Raw genomic sequence first — 16,900 nt, 5'->3', positions numbered from 1 at the left:
CTGTAGAGTGCGGGGCGCTGTAGAGTGCGGGGCGCTGTAGAGTGCGGGCGCTGCGGGGCGCTGTAGAGCGCGGGGCGCTGTCGAGCCCGGGGCGCTGTCGAGCCCGGGGCGCTGTAGAGTGCAGGGCGCTGCGGGGCGCTGTAGAGCGCGGGGCACTGTAGAGCGCGGTGCGCTGTAGAGCGCGGTGCGCTGTAGAGCGCGGGGCGCTGTAGAGTGCGGGGCGCTGTAGAGTGCGGGGCGCTGCAGAGTGCGGGGCGCTGCGGGGCGCTGTAGAGTGCGGGGGGCTGTAGAGTGCGGGGCGCTGTAGAGTGCGGGGCGCTGTAGAGTGCAGGGCGCTGTAGAGTGCAAGGCGCTGTAGAGTGCAGTGCTATGTGATGTAGAATACTGTGTGCTGTAGAGTGGTGTACATTGTAGAGTGCTGTATGCCGCAGAGTGTTGTGTGCTGCAGAATGGTGTGTGCTGTAGAATGGTGTGTGTTGTAAAATAGTATGTGCTGCACTGCCCCTGAACCAGTAAGAACAAAAACGAAACTTTAAAACTGCAACAAAGTAGCACACTGTAGAAGCCTGTGTAAAACTGAAACTGACGAGGCAGGAGATGGGCTGTGCGCGCTCACGAGGTCAAATCTCGGCCTGAAGCGCGTGGCACTTTGCAGTCCTCATTCCCCTGAAAGTAACAACATTAGTTGTCTCGCCTTAGACAGCAAAGCTTCGCTTTGCTTTCGTCTAGGCGAGACCTAAAAATAAAAATGAGAGAGTAATATGAAGCAGAGAATCCACAAGGAAGCATTAGTGTTCAGAGTGACATGGCAAAAGGAGGAATCGTGGACTGGTTTTGCTCAATCCTAAAGGCTTTAAGGTAAAAGGAAGCAGCGGCAAGTGTAACTTAACTGATGCCAGGAGTAGCAATAAAGAAGGTGTTTCTGGAAAGGTGATTCCTCCTATGACATGAATGTAAGACCAACAATAGTGTAGTGTAGTTCCTATATTCCCAATAGGCTCTGCGCATTGGAATAATATATCCTATAGTTTAGACGTAGGACTGAGGTCGACTAGGTCTCTATCGAATATATTAAACTTAATAGTGAATGCCAGCTAGCTCAGAGGTCATTAGAAACTTTCTCGAATTCACAAGAAGGGATTAGTTTCTGACAACCGCATAAACATGACACCTTCGTTTCCCAAGAATAAGAAAAGTATCTCTAGAGTCGTGGAAACAATAGATAAGTATTTCACTCAGTCACTCGTGCATGCTTCGTTTCAACAGAGGTGCAGAGAAATAGAGAGACAGGCGTTTTCAATAAAAGGTTTTATTGAACCGTCTTCTTTCTCACGCAAGAAAAGTGAACTGCTACAATCGTAATGCAGACTGCAAAGTATAATGCGTACAGCGAGAACAATATTATAAAAGAATACTGTAAGAGCATTGTATGGTTTCTAAACCAATATTAAATACATACATAAATAACAAGGGCTAAAAGTACTCAACTGGTGCTTCTAAAATATGCCGACCTCAATGTACCTAACCTAAGCCTAGTACGCGGGAAGGAGTAAGTGTGGTGTAGCATAGGTTTATTAGGGCTCGGGCCTTTCGTACACTGCGCACGCAGTGTCGCGCAGCGAGAGTCCTTTTCCCGGGGAAATTGAAAATGGACCTGGAAATTCCATGCAGTTCGTGCGTGTTATTTCCAGGGTCCATTTTCACTGGCGTTCGCATGCATGCTGTTTTTTAACAGAACACACAATAGGCCATAGGCGGTCGCGTAGCTCCGCCTATGGCCTATTGGTGTCTGTTATGCTCCCCAGAAGCCGCGATAATTCAAAACATATGCTCGCAGTGGCGCGCGCACCACTCGCGGGCTTTTTTTTATTTGTAGTTCCGGAAAAACACAGCACACTATGCAATGTATAAAACTGAAAATAAGTGGCAATCAGACTGGCAATGCTGCAAACTCAGGAACTCATCTGGACTTGGCTTTTGCTGGTACACCTTTATTTGCAAAATTGCATTTTGCCTTTTTGATCGTTTCTGGTCTGAGTGCATAATGGTTTTCATTGCACTGTATTTTTTGAGTTGCATGCAGAATGAGGATGGATGGATAGAGATGGGCTTAGAGGCAGCAGTGAGCTCTGGATTCCTCGCGTGGCGTTTTTATTTAATTTTTTTTCTTTACAATTCATATTTATATTTGTTCATCGTTCACGGAAAGTCCCGGATTTATTTTGGCATTTTTGATGCAGATACAAGAACTGGCAGTCTTGGTTCGCATGGGAGGAGTCATGAGTACCCCTGGATATGTTTTTGCCTTCATTCTATTTTTTGCTCTCAGTACTACGTATGCAGTTCGTAGACACATCCCTGGATGTTTGTGCGCCTTTCAATTATGGAGGCATGTTCCATTCAAGCACAGCACTGGCTCCTTTTTTCTTTTTTAATGTAGGTATTTGTAATTATGTCAAAGCCATGAATTCACAGCCATTTGACGTACATCCTTGATTGTATTTTAGCACTACCCTTGTCAGCAATCTGCGTTTTAGTTGCTGTGCTGCACCTGAATTCGTTCTTTTAATTTGATAAAACTATCATATTCTGTTTTTCAGTACTCTTCCTATATGCAGCCATTGTGTGTATTTCTGTATATATTAATATTTATGTGCACATCCACTTCCCTGGGTTATTTGTATGTTGCTGCTGATTGTGTCCTATATTGTGCGGCTGGCTGGAGCAATGTGTTCTATGCGTTTGGAATTTGGAACAGTGCATCGTATTTCTTTAATGCCTTCATCTCGGTGTTAATGTTCTGGGGCTGCATGTGAATAGCGTGCTGTGATGTACAGTCTAATGCTGCAAGAATGGCAGAAATACAGTTTTACGAAAGAAGCCAGGCGACATTGGTGTGCATGCTCAATATGGGTGGGGCCATTGGCTTTCGGATTGTCAGCTGTCTAGAGTGATATAGTATTGGTTTTACTACAGGATCTTTGTGTTGAATACGAATTGTGTTGGTGTAAAGTGGTGCCTTCCTTAAATCTAAAGAGGGCAGGGGTGGAGGGTAATGGCTGGGGGAGTGGATGGTTCTTGTTCGCATGCATGCTATTTTGTTTTGTGATGTAAGATACCAAGGTGCATTCCCTTTGTGAAAATAAAGATATGTTATGTCCCCAGCTGGTTGTCCCCACCTGGCACTCTGGTGTGATCGTGCATGTCACGAGAGAGTTTGGGCTGTGTTAAGGTGAAATTTGTTACTGAATCCTGCGCGAAAACTGTACAGTTCTACAACTAAAATAAACAATTGATTTCTGGTGTAGGATGCCCAAGCTAGTGAAACAGGGTCCTGCTCTGCTGTGTGGTGCATGCAGAAAGGGGTGTTTCGCCTGCATTGGTGTCTCCCTTGCAGTCAACTATCCTCTGCATTGAGGCAATTGGCTTTTGCCAGTGCCAAATCGTCTCCGACCCTTGTAGCTCTCCACAACTTGTGACCAATCCCAGGACACAGCCTGTGCCACTCTTTGGGTGTCCAGGCCTACCTTCACAGCCATCACCTAGCCTCCCCTCTCCTGCAATCCTGACCTTGTACCTCTGCTGCTGCCTTTTTTTGCTGTGAGGGACGGCTCATCAGTCCACTGCTGTTCCATTTCCTGCAATTGTTAAATATGTGAAATACCTTTTCTGCACGGTTTGTACTTGTTTTAGGGAAGCTTGCAGCAGAGTGAGGGTGACAGCATGAGTGACAGCAGAGTGAGAGTGACAGCATGAGTGACATCAGAGTGAGAGTGACTGCAGAGTGAGAGTGACAGCAGAGTGAGAGTGACAGCAGAGTGAGAGTGACTGCATGAGTGAGAGTGACTGTATGAGTGAGAGTGACAGCAGAGTGAGAGTGACAGCAGAGTGAGAGTGACAGCATGAGTGAGAGTGACAGCATGAGTGACAGCAGAGTGAGTGGCAGCATGAGTGACAGCAGAGTGAGAGTGACAGCAGAGTGAGAGTGACAGCAGAGCGAGAGTGACTGCATGAGTGAGAGTGACTGCATGAGTGAGAGTGACAGCAGAGTGAGAGTGACAGCAGAGTGAGAGTGACTGCAGAGTGAGAGTGACTGCATGAGTGACAGCAGAGTGAGAGTGACTGCAGAGTGAGAATGACTTCAGAGTGAGTGACTGCAGAGTGAGAGTGACTGCAGAGAGAGAGTGACTGCAGAGTGAGTGGCTGCAGAGTGAGAGTAACAGCATGAGTGACAGCAGAGTGAGAGTGACAGCATGAGTGACTGCATGAGTGAGAGTGACAGCAGAGTGAGTGACAGCAGAGTGAGAGTAACAGCATGAGTGAGAGTGACAGCATGAGTGACAGCAGAGTGAGTGGCATCATGAGTGACAGCAGAGTGAGAGTGACTTCATAAGTGACATCAGAGTGAGAGTGACAGCATGACTGGTAGTGACAGCAGAGTGAGATAGTGACAGCAGAGTGAGAGTGACTGCAGAGTGAGAGTGACTGCATGAGTGACAGCAGAGTGAGAGTGACTGCCTGCAGAGTGAGTGACTGCAGAGTGAGTGACTGCAGAGTGAGAGTGACTGCAGAGTGAGTGACTTCAGAGTGAGTGACTGCAGAGTGAGAGTGACAGCATGAGTGACAGCAGGGTGAGAGTGACAGCATGAGTGACTGCATGAGTGAGAGTTACAGCAGAGTGAGAGTGACAGCAGAGTGAGAGTGACAACATGAGTGAGAGTGACAGCATGAGTGACAGCAGAGTGAGAGTGACTGCATGAGTGACAGCAGAGTGAGAGTGACAGCATGAGTGACTGCAGAGTGAGAGTGACTGCAGAGTGAGAGTGACTGCATGAGTGAGAGTGACTGCAGAGTGAGAGTGACTGCAGAGTGAGTTTGACAGCATGAGTGACAGCAGAGTGAGAGTGACAGCATGAGTGACAGCAGAGTGAGAGTGACATAATGAGTGACAGCAGAGTGAGTGACAGCATGAGTGACAGCAGAGTGTGAGTGACAGCAGAGTGTGAGTGACAGCAGAGTGAGAGTGACAGCAGAGTGAGAGTGACAGCAGAGTGGCTGCAGAGTGAGAGTGACTGCAGAGTGACTGCAAAGTGAGAGTGACTGCAGAGTGAGAGTGACTGCAGAGTGAGAGTGACTGCAGAGTGAGAGTGACTTCAGAGTGAGAGTATTAGCATGAGTGACAGCAGAGTAAGAGTGACAGCATGAGTGACAGCAGAGTGAGAGGGGCAGCATGAGTGACAGCGGAGTGAGTGACAGCATGAGTGACAGCAGAGTATGAGTGACAGCAGAGTATGAGTGACAGCAGAGTGAGAGTGATAGCAAAGTGAGAGTGACAGAAGAGTGAGAGAGACAGCAGAGTGAGAGTGGCTGCAGAGTGACTGCAGAGTGAGAGTGGCTGCAGAGTGAGAGTGACTGCAGAGTGACAGCAGAGTGAGAGTGACACAGCAGAGTGAGGGTGACAGCAGAGTGAGAGTGACAGCATGAGTGAGAGCAGAGTGAGAGTGAATGCAGAGTGAGAGTGACTGCAGAGTGAGAGTGACTGCATGAGTGAGAGTGACTGCAGAGTGAGAGTGACTGCATGAGTGACAGCAGAGTGAGAGTGACTGCAGAGTGAGAGTGACTGCAGAGTGAGAGTGACTGCATGAGTGAGAGTGACTGCAGAGTGAGAGTGACTGCAGAGTGAGAGTGACTGCATGATTGACAGCAGAGTGAGAGTGACTGCAGAGTGTGAGTGACTGCAGAGTGAGAGTGACTGCAGAGTTAGAGACACAGCAGAATGAGAGTGACAGCAGAGTGAGAGTGACAGCAGAGTGAGAGAGACAGCAGAGTGAGAGAGACAGCAGAGTGAGAGAGACAGCAGAGTGAGAGACAGCAGAGTGAGTGAGAGCAGAGTGAGAGTGACAGCAGAGTGAGAGAGAAAGCAGAGTGAGAGAGACAGCAGAGTGAGAGTGACAGCAGAGTGAGAGACTCAGCAGAGTGAGTGTTCCAGAGAGAGAGTAGGGTATGCTTGTGCGCTTACAGGGTGCACTGACACACAGGAGCTAAAACAAAGAACAGCTGAACACGTGTCTTGGGAGCTTCATAGAGGCAGCCGGCCCTCTGTGAGGGGAGCAGCAAGGAGGGGACGCCCCAACCAATCAAGCGCAACTACTCACAACCTACTGTACGATTACAACACAGGCCAAAGGGCAGAGCAAGGTCTTTTCACATTACGTAGGGTGAGCAGTGTGTGAGTGTGTAGGGTGAGCAGTGTGTGAGTGTACAGGGTGAGCAGTGTGTGAGTATGCAGGGTTATCAGTGTTTGAGCGTGCAGGGTGAACATTGTGTGAGCGTGCAGGGTGAACATTGTGTGAGTGTGTAGGGTGAGCAGTGTGTGAGTGAGCAGGGTGAACATTGTGTGAGTGTGTAGGGTGAACAGTGTGTGAGTGTGTAGGGTGAGCAGTGTGTGAGCGTGCAGGTTGAGCAGTGTGAGAGTGTGTAGGGTGAGCAATGTGTGTGTGTAGGTTGAGCAGTTTGTGAGTGTGCAGGGTGAATATTGTGTGAGTGTGCAAGGTGAACAGTGTGTGAGTGCAGGGTGAGCAGTGTGTGAGTGTGCAGGGTGAGCAGTGTGAGAGTGTGTAGGGTGAGCAGTGTGTGAGTGTGTAGGGGCAGTGTGTGAGTGTGCAGGGTATGAAAACCCGAACTAAGTCCACCACACACGCACATAACACCACCCACATAAGACCACACACACACCACACACACACCACACACCACACGCACACACCACCACAAACACACTCTCACACCACACTCTCACCACCACACACTCACCACCACACACTCACCACCACACACGCAACCACACACAACCACACACACAACCGCACACACAACCACACACACACACAACACCAGCCGTCAGTGCATGCTTTCACTGGGCACAAGCACCACCAGCCGTCAGTGCATGCTTTCACCGGGCACAAACACCACCAGCCGTCAGTGCACGCTTTCACCGGGCACAAACACCACCAGCCGTCGGTGCAGGCTTCCACCAGGCACACACCACCAGACATCAGTTCACGCTTTCACCAAACACACACACACCACCAGCTATTAGTGCACAGTTTCACCAGGCACACACAACACCAGCCGTCAGTGCACGCTTTCACCAGGCACACACCACCAGCCGTCAGTGCATGCTTTCACCAGGCACACACACCACCAGCCATCTGTGCACGCTTTTACCAGGCACACACACCACCAGACATCAGTGCACGCTTCCACCAGGCACACACACCTCCAGCCGGCAGTGCAGGCTTCCACCAGGCACACACACCACCAGCCATCACTGCACAATTTCTACAGGCTCACACAACCAGCCACCAGTGCACACATCAATTGTTAACGCATCCACAATTAAATATTGTAGCAATCGCAGTATGGTGCACTTTACTTTTAAACATATTCATCTAAAGCGAAGCACGCCACCATTGCTACAATTCCAATCCAACCCACATAATTCCACCACACACCACATGCATACACTCCATAACACATGGCTAAAAGACATTGCCATTTACAATGCCATTAGCTCTAACTCAAATAAATCCGAGACCTATTGCATTTCCAATGCTTGATTTTTCTTTGCCAAGAATCTATCCAAGGTTTCTCTAGGTTCTACTCAGCTCCATAACTTTTGTTTAGAATGAAGGAGGTCTGGTATCTCAGTCTCGGGACTCGATTTCCCAACACCCCGCAAGGGGATCTTGGAAACACTGGAGCTGGATCCTCGCCAAGAGAAATGCAGCCTCTCGATCAGTGCGTCAGCTGGAGGGTCGACTTCCTTCAGCACTTGCTTTAGCGAGCTGCGTCGGGCAAGTAGATAGTCGAATTGCTCCGAACCACCGTGTCTTGCTAGGGCAAGTGAAGACATATTTATACCTTGAAGGTGTCTAGTTTGACGTAACGTCAGGCATAATAATGTCAGGAAAGATCCCCAAGGGAATAGTAGTTCTTTCTAAAGTGCATGAGTTCTTGGACAAATCAATATTCAAGCAAGGGAAGGTCCCTGACTGCTTAACCTGACTTTCCAAGAAATCGTTGTGACGTTTTGATACGGGTGGAAGTAGCCATGCCTGTATTTGGTCTGCATAAGCCATGTCTAAATAAGGGAATGATTTCTATGCCTATATGAGGGCAGTGTGAATTGTACCTATTTAAGGGCATGAATCGGGAAAATTCACTCGGATCCTAAAAAGCCGTACAACACCCACTCCACTTTATTATGTACATTACTAAGTTCTAAACACATAAAACATATCTAAACATTTTATGGTCATCAACTATCTCCTCTTATTGCAGGTTTGATCCTCATTTCTATTGTCTGACTCATATTAGACACTCATCTGGTGCTGGAGCCCAAATGTATTGCTTTTGTGGCTGTAGAAGATGGTACAGCTTATGAAGCTCACAACCACATTCATCTGTTTAAAATCACTAATTTCTCATTTGGCTCATGGGCAAATATTGGGATGCCTGGACTCATACAAAAGACGTTTGTGCACTTTGTATCCAGCATGCTGTCAACTTTTGATGTACTAATGGCCTGTTAGGCCAGTGTTTTTTATCGTAATATGGATGGGAGGGAGTTGTTACAGCGCTGCGTGTGTCCTTCCAAAACTTTGGAACAGCACTCTTTCAATTAATTTACTACGACATTAGGAACATCTTTACATTTGGAACCCTAATAACTAGAAATGTAAAAATTTTCAGAGAGGAGGCCCTGGAAACGCATAGTAGTAGCCCAAAAACTGCACGGTACAGCACTGGCTTTAAGCAAATGAAATGTTAAAATAGGTATTATCCATTTTAGATTTTGTACATTAGGAGAACAATGAGTTTACATTTAGATGGCCACATATGATTTTTGAGTTGTCTTGCTAATTTGTAAACAGCTATAAACTCCTAAAAGGTTTTTAACACTGAATAAGGTTATATTAAACTTTCTGACAACTACATAGGGTTTTAATTATTGTCATTAAGGTACTGTTATTCAAAGTTAGTTTGGCTTACAGATTCAATTTATAAAATCTAATTTGACTATTTTCACAATAGTTGTGCTTTTTAAAATATTTTCGATTTAGTTTTTAAATTGTTATCCTACAACCAGGAGATGTTTAGAAAGATCAGCAATAACATCACATTAATTAGCGCCTGTGTCTACACTTACTTGCCTAATGCACAATGAGAAGCGTACACATTTGTGTATGTTTACCATTATTTGCTATTCACAAGCGTATTTTACGATTAGTATCTGTATGACTGTGGAGCCTCCGCATATAAAAAGAGAGAACTGTCCTATCATTTTATGTGTGGAATCTCTGCAGCCCTAAAGATACAACGCGTAAAATATCTTTGTGAATAGCCAACAATAGTAAACTTACCTAAAAGTGCAACGTTACATCTGTAATCAGGCCTAAACTGCAAACTGGAGCAACTTATACAAAAAGCATCTTCTGTGTCAAGGCAGTGTCGATATATTTAGAGACAAAAATGTCAACTTACAAATGAGCGAATTGTAGATGCTCGGAGACAATGACAGCAACAGACATTAACAGTTTTGAAAATTTACAGTCGTTGTTGTAATTATAATAGTTGCATTGTGGGGGAAATTCACTTTCCTGCATGGTCCAGGTGTTGACTGGTATCAGCACTCCATGCACAGTTACACTGCTTTTCATCCCAACAGTGGGTGTACTATTGTCATAAAATGATATTGGTGCAATTGATTTAACCTTCCTCCAAGGCTATGGCAGATGGTGCAGAATTTGCACCAGTGGCATGAAGTTTAAATTCATATATGGGAAGAGTGATTAAGAAGTGTGAAAATGTCAAACTTCCAACACAATAAACAGTATTAGAGGAAAGATGCAGATGATTGACGCAGTGCAGCGCGCCAGGAGGCGCCATATCTTCGCCACCAGCATCCCGCAGCACGGGACACGCACAGGCCGCGCCCGGGCAAAGCCCTGGCCAACGGTGGGCCCGCCCTTGCCCGTTATTTCCAGGAAGAGCCAAGGAAGGGCCACCCCTCTTACATCTAAGGTCCCAGGTCTCCGTTCCCCCATAGATTCGGCTGAGAGGTACTGTGAATCTCTTTTTTTTTTTACTGCCCTCGCATTTGCAGTGGATATCTCCTCCCACTTTGCCATTTAGAAGTTGGATGCCAGGTCGACTGATCAGGCCATTCGGGACATGCTACACATCTCCACACTGAGACATTGTGGGTTGAACATTATTGACAGTAACTTGTTTACATGCCCTTCTGCTGCTAAATACATAATGCATGTTGCACTTTTGCCCTCTGTGACAAGGTATTTTTTTGTCTCAGCAGTTTGTACTGTATGGTCTGTGGTTACATGCCCTTTTGCTGCTAAATACATAATGCACATTGCACATTTGCTCCCTGGGACAAGGTCTTTTTAGTCTCAGCAGCTTGGACTGTATGGCCTGTGTTTACATGCCCCTTTGCTGTTAAATATATTAAACACATTGCACTTTTACCCTCTGGGGTTAGGTCTTGTTTGGGACAGTGCTTACTCAGTATCCCTTTCCTCTGGACATGGGGAAGCGTGGCTGTATACCCCCCAAAAAACATCCCGTGTTAATTTCGGCCCCACTCCCCCAAACCTCTATTGATAGGATGCTCCAGAGAGCTATTGGGGTAGTCTCGACTGAAATCGAGGTCACAGAGAGGCGGCTGTCCCTATCCCCAGATATTTTTCTCCAATCCTCTGAGCCTCCAATTTTTGTAGAATCTAGCCCGGGTTTGATCCTTAGTCCACCAAGTCTCTACCCGGACCAAGCGAGGCTTTGCTATCACCCTTACAACCATCCCCATTAAAATCAAAAACTCGCAAAGGTAGAACTAAAACTACTTTACCTAATTCCGCGAGAAGGAAAACAGGTAATGGGACAGGAACTAATAAAAACATAAGTCCAGAAATTAGCCCCAGTGAGGCTGAAGTAGCTAGAATGGAAAACGTGCTAGAACCCCCCTCTGATTCTTATAAAAACCCTGACTGTCCTTTATGGGTGAGGAACTTGATTGTGGAACTAGAGACACAGATGAGAGCCATTGTCAAAGTAGAACGAGAGCTCCATCTTCGGAATAGAATTAGCGGCCATATATCTGCCCCGTGTGCATTGGACAACCCCCTGGCTAATATTTTGCCGGCTCCAGTGGAGAATAAAGATTGTAGTTCACAGACGGATAGAGTAGGGCAATCCCTATTAGACAAAGGTGCCCCTTTCACTACCCCTTTATGCACAGCCTCAATGAATGCTGTCAAGGAGGGGGCTTGCAACGCTGCACAAGAGGGTAATGCTCACTCTCCTGATGAGGAATCCGGCCTAGACTGGAACCAAACAAGGAGGGACACTCCTAGTATCAGGGATTCTAATAGCGAGCTCCCACCCTGCATCAAACATTAGGGACCCATGTAGAGGTGGATTTGCATACTCTGATCAGATGATAGATAATGCTGCTCCTATCCCAGTACATGGTGCAAGCTCAGACTTAGTCTCTCCGGCCCTGCCAAAAATCAATTTACCCCCAGCCTCACTCCCTTATGTTATAGTTTTAACCGGTGTACCAGAAATAAGACCTGGACTGAAAGAAACACAGTTGGCATTAAGGAACAAGTGCCTTTTCTGGCTTACCAGGCATGTCCAGTTCCGCTATGACAGGGTGGGTGAGATACAATTAGTTCGAAGAGTGGGTTGGGTCGGTAAAAACCCCAAGTCAATTAATGGCAACTGTATAGTTATTAATTTTAGTAATCCCCAGACAGTCCAAATTCTGGCTGACCAGTTTCCCATCTTTCACGCACCGTCTACAGGGATCCAACTACACAACCTGGACTTTTTCTATTCCTGTAACTATCCACCACCCTGGACCCCATGCACAAGAGCCTCAACACACTGGTTTCAACCCCATCCTACATCTGGCCAATCCCTTAGAGCACAGTATATAATGTTGCAAACAGGTATGGGGCCCTTGAAGAGGTGGATTGACTCTCGACTTCATTTGATCCCACCGCTAGACAGGGGTTAGGGGGGACCAAAAGAGAGCTTAATCCGAAAATTATCGGGTTGCAGTCCCTAAACATTGCTGGTGTGACACAAGATGCATCAATGGAGCCCCAGCTTGAATCTCATTTGGGATCCCGAAGCTCCGCTGGTGCTACCTTAGGAGTAGCAAAAAATCAAGCCTCTCACACTTCTGAATTTATAATTACACCTATGGTCAGGAATAGATCCTTAGCGGAAGTGGGAATACAAGACCCCGAGGTCGAGCCAGAGATCACATTAACCTCGAACTCCTCTGGCCCTATTGTGCATGACGCCACCCCGAGCGCAGGTCTCCAGCTGAGGGTGCTGACACATTGCTGGCATCAAAAATAAACTTCTAAATCCCGATTGGATCCAATTTGTGCAAATCCATGATGTGTGTATGTTCCAGGAGACCTTGGCTAGAGAAGACACTGTTATGAGGGGCTTTGCAACTTTTAACATGCGAGCAACTACAGGTGGCAGAGGTTGACCATCGGGTGGGCTAGGCATGTGGGTTGCTACACATCTGGACTGGACTGGACTGTACTGTTGAACAGTTTAACACTTTGTCAGATGATATCCAGTGTACCCTCCTTACTTTTAGTACTATGAACAAGGTTGCATTTATTAACATCTATTCCCATCCCGTAACCTTTGCGCAGGAATCTCCGACCATAGACATGCTCACCACATTCATTGAGCTAGTTCCCCCGAATACTAGGATGGCGATAGAAGGTGATTTTAATTGTCAATTCGAGCCACTAGCCCTTCCTACTGACTCTTTGCTTGCTGCTGAGGATTCCCTTTGGTTAATTCCTGCACTGCAAATTCCCCCGGCGAGAGCATAGACACCCTTGGTTTTACGGATCAATGCAGTAACACTAACTCACGCACTGAGGGCATGTAATGGTCGCACCAAGTCAGACCAGCCAGGATAACCTACTTTTAATAGACCCGGGCAATCATCTTTATTGGACTATATTCTAGTAGAAGCAAGCATATTTCATTGGGTAGTTGACTTCGCTGTCTGGCCTAGACAGGACAGCGACCATAATGCCTTGGTACTCGACCTTAAGCTCCTGGTACTTCAAAGTCCCTCGAACTCTAGCCCCTTTCCTGGTACCAACCTATCTCTGGACAATAATAGAAGGAGAATTAGGTGGGAAACCCTGAGGTAGTCACCAGGAAAGGCTGCAGCCCTTTATTCCCTAATCATTCCACCTTTATTGGCAATGGAAAAGACTGTCCAGACCCTTAACACTCCTGATACTATCACTGAACTTACGGCTATCCATGTGGATCTGACCACTAGCCTGACTAACATCTTAATCCCCTGATGCACTCTAAAGGCAAGAGGTCCCTTAAATACACTTGGTTTAATAATTCCTGCAGAATGGCAAAGGGTGCCCTCATTGATGCCATAAAATCCAAAGATAGATCTCTGATAAAAACTAGGAGGGCCCTAGATAGTAATAGTTTAAAGGCAGCTAAATGGAGTAGGAGTCCGAAAAATGGGATGTGATAAAACAGGCTCTCACTAACATATGAGGGCATTTTGGACCCTGATTTGAACAGTTTGTTCCTTATTTGAGGCCTTCCTCGACGCTGTTTATCAGTCCTTGGCAAGGAAACGTTATGGCCAGTTTAGATGGGATTGCCATACGGTCCATGCATTTACAAACAAATGGTCAAAAGCCCCCTCTGTAACAACCAGGAAGAGTCACTAATTCATGTTTTTTTTCTTTTGTCCAGGATATAATGTACCCAGGAGGTATTGTCTCTTACCAATATGCAGGAACCTGGGGTATATGACAGTCGCGGAATGCCTTTAGAATTTTGAGAACTGACACTCATCCCCCGATTGTTTTTGCTGTGTACCATTTCCTTAACTTTATGTGGCTCAGGCGCCGAAAGTATTTAAACTCCCCATGCACACAGTAAATGTTCCCTTCCCTATTCCTATTGCTTTTAACCTCATTAACCCATGAAATCACTGTTTAACTGCTTTTTAAATTTGAATGCTTTTTTAACTGCTATGAATTTTGTCTAATTGACTAATTGACTAATTGTCTAATTGGCTATATTCTTGTCTAAATTCAGTGATGTATGCATTTTATTTTTTGCTTTTATGGTCTCCAATGATCGAAATAATGCTTGGAAATGGAATGGATTATAGTTTGCAAGTGTCCTACTGTTATATAACTGGAACTACATCATAGAATATAGAAGTAGATTAGGAGGACTTTTTTGGGTCCTGGGTCCTTATGTAATAAATGGGGTATATTGTTGATGAATAATGACACTATTGGTGCTACAGTACCTAATGTGCTATTTGAATCCCATTGGGTAAATAAGGTATTCACTTTGTACAATTGAGTCTCCAAAAGTAACAATTGCAAGCAGTCAAGGCTAAATCCTGGAAGTAGAGGTGGAATGAATCACATCAGTTTTCTCAATATTTGGTAATTCTCATATCCTTTAAAGAGGCTAGGGTGTAGATTTAGAAGAGACCTGTGTTGAATGGAACCCAAAAAGAGTGTCAAAACTCACAGCCCATAAAATACACTTCCTCTGATGCATCTGTGTGGATAGTATCTCCCAATCTCTGTGACCTGCACAGTATTCAAAATCTTTATTTAGACTATAGAGCAATAAAAGCATGTATAAAACATCTCATCAATACATAAAATGAGTATATCAATATACTGTGAAAATATAAGGATAACATCCATGCAATTATTTTATAAATATTTCCATGTCATTAAAAACATTTAAAAAAATTGGAGAAGTTACCTGACAGACCTATAAAGAATATAACATGTATTGTTTCTCATTAATGTGTTGGGATCAATAGCAGTAGTATAATATATGGTACAGTATTTACTGTGCATCACTAACTTGTTTTCCAAAAAGATACTCAGTTTCTGTCTGACTCTCCACACAGACACTAGAAACTGGGAAACTATAGAATCAATAAGGTGTCTTGTATTGGATTTCATAATTCTTAAAGCCTCTTTTGAAATAAAATAAAAGTTTATTGATACTATCATACTTCAGGAATCAGCTATATGGGGACACACCAGGAAACCATAAAGTAGTATGCTTTTATGATATCATTTAGATGTTAGTTCATACTGACAGAAGGTAATCTTAGAAGTGCATCTTGGCCCATTTTAATGGATTAATCTGAGTTTTGCAGTAATGCTGTATTAGTAATATTGAACCCAAAATTATAAATGCTATTGATATCAGTATTCCTGTACATGAAAGTACTATACCATGACAAGTTATCCTTTATGGAATGGAGATTTGCAGTTGCTTCTGCACATTGATGGTTCCTGTAAATAGTTTTTATGAGGTTACACCTGGCAACTATTTCCACAACCTAAATTACAGCACTTTCAAGAATCCTGATTCAGAAAGTAACTCCCTTTATCAGTCAAATTGAGAATTCTGAGGAACTGTGTAGGTGGTCTTAAGCATGAATGTCTGTATGTACAGCAATTTGTAAACCTCTGCCTCTTCCAAGATGTTTGAAATGACTTCTCTTTTGTCACTGATTATTACAGTCTTTTGACTTATTTATAATTATGGCAGTTAGTGGTTAGGTAGGAGTACTTATTTGGTTGCTGAGATGTTGATGCAACTTCTCAAATGCATATCTTTAAATCACAAGCACATTTTTATTCTGATTTGTGGTTCTCTTTTGTTTTTTTTCTGTCAATTTACAAACAGGAAGCCGAATTTAACCATGGTCTACCTTTCTGTGATGCCTCGGGTCTCACTCACAGATGAACCTGTGAAAATAAGAGTCTCTGATGTGGAGCCTAATCGACTTGTGACCATTCGGGCATCACTTGTAGATGAGAAAGGTTTCTTTTTCCATTCAAGAGCTTTCTATCATGCTGATGCTGCTGGAGAAATTGATCTGGAGCAAGCAGAAGCCACAGGCGGAAGTTTTCAAGGGAGGCTCCCAATGGGCCTGTTCTGGGCCTTGAGACCCGAGAAGCCCTTCCTCAGGTTGGCAAAGCGAGATGCTTTTGGGAGCCCTTTCAAGATAACACTTGATGTATTCGATTCATTGCAGTTGGTGTCAAATCCCGATGTTACACCAGTAGCCAGTCAGACAGTGGAGAGATGGTATGTGGCCCCTGGGGTGCAGCGCATACAGATCAGAGAAGGGAGAGTCAGAGGAACACTCTTCCTTCCCCCAGGTGAGCAAGACTTTACCAACAGATTTAGCCTATTAGTATGTTTAGTTTCCTTCCACTTTACTCTTCATCTCTCCGCAGTGAACCCTAACCTTTATAACTATTATTTGTTTTTTAATATTGTCTTTAGGTCGAGCTAGACAGTACATGCACTGTCTGTTTGAGACCTGCTGTAATCAGTCTGTGGGCTTCAAGTCCAACCCCGTTCTTGCCATTGTTTTCTATGTCAGTGTCCTTTAAAAATCCATGCTTGCTAGTGGTCAGTGCTGCCTCTTTGTCCCTCCTTTCTCTCCTCTGTTCCTCCCACAGAGCATGGAATTATGCCTCTATTGTTTTTTATCTGTTCTTTGCTGAGATCTTTTTTTTTCTGTGTCTTGCTCTGTTACTTTTTGTCTGTGTTTAGCTTCAGTGCCCTTGCTACTTACATTCAAATATAGCATTCCTCCTCACACCTCCTCAAAATGCCACAGTTGTGTTACTGCTGCCTCCCCCACCTTGCCTCCCTCTCCGTTGCTTGTATTTGAGCTTCCTTTTAAGGAGGATTGAGCTTGTTTTTTAGGCATGGCCTGCAAAGGGTTTACATCCATCCCCTT

At 45.1% G+C, this 16,900-nt stretch overlaps 1 protein-coding gene across 2 annotated transcripts in view; it reads left to right on the top strand.

Moving 5' to 3' along the window:
* LOC144818458 (bile acid-CoA:amino acid N-acyltransferase-like) overlaps window positions 1-16,900 on the top strand; it is a 295,075-nt gene that overhangs the window by 92,654 nt on the left and 185,521 nt on the right. For both annotated transcript variants that reach the window (XM_078675917.1, XM_078675918.1), the window contains exon 2: window positions 15,832-16,310. In XM_078675917.1, the coding sequence (XP_078532043.1) occupies window positions 15,848-16,310 (463 nt within the window). In that variant the 5' untranslated portion in view covers window positions 15,832-15,847. The remainder of the gene's footprint in view (window positions 1-15,831; window positions 16,311-16,900) is intronic.

This window comes from Lissotriton helveticus, chromosome 2_1 (genome assembly GCF_964261635.1).
Source record: "Lissotriton helveticus chromosome 2_1, aLisHel1.1, whole genome shotgun sequence".
NCBI classification, from domain to species: Eukaryota; Metazoa; Chordata; class Amphibia; order Caudata; family Salamandridae; genus Lissotriton; species Lissotriton helveticus.
This window is presented reverse-complemented; position numbering and strand designations above follow the sequence as displayed.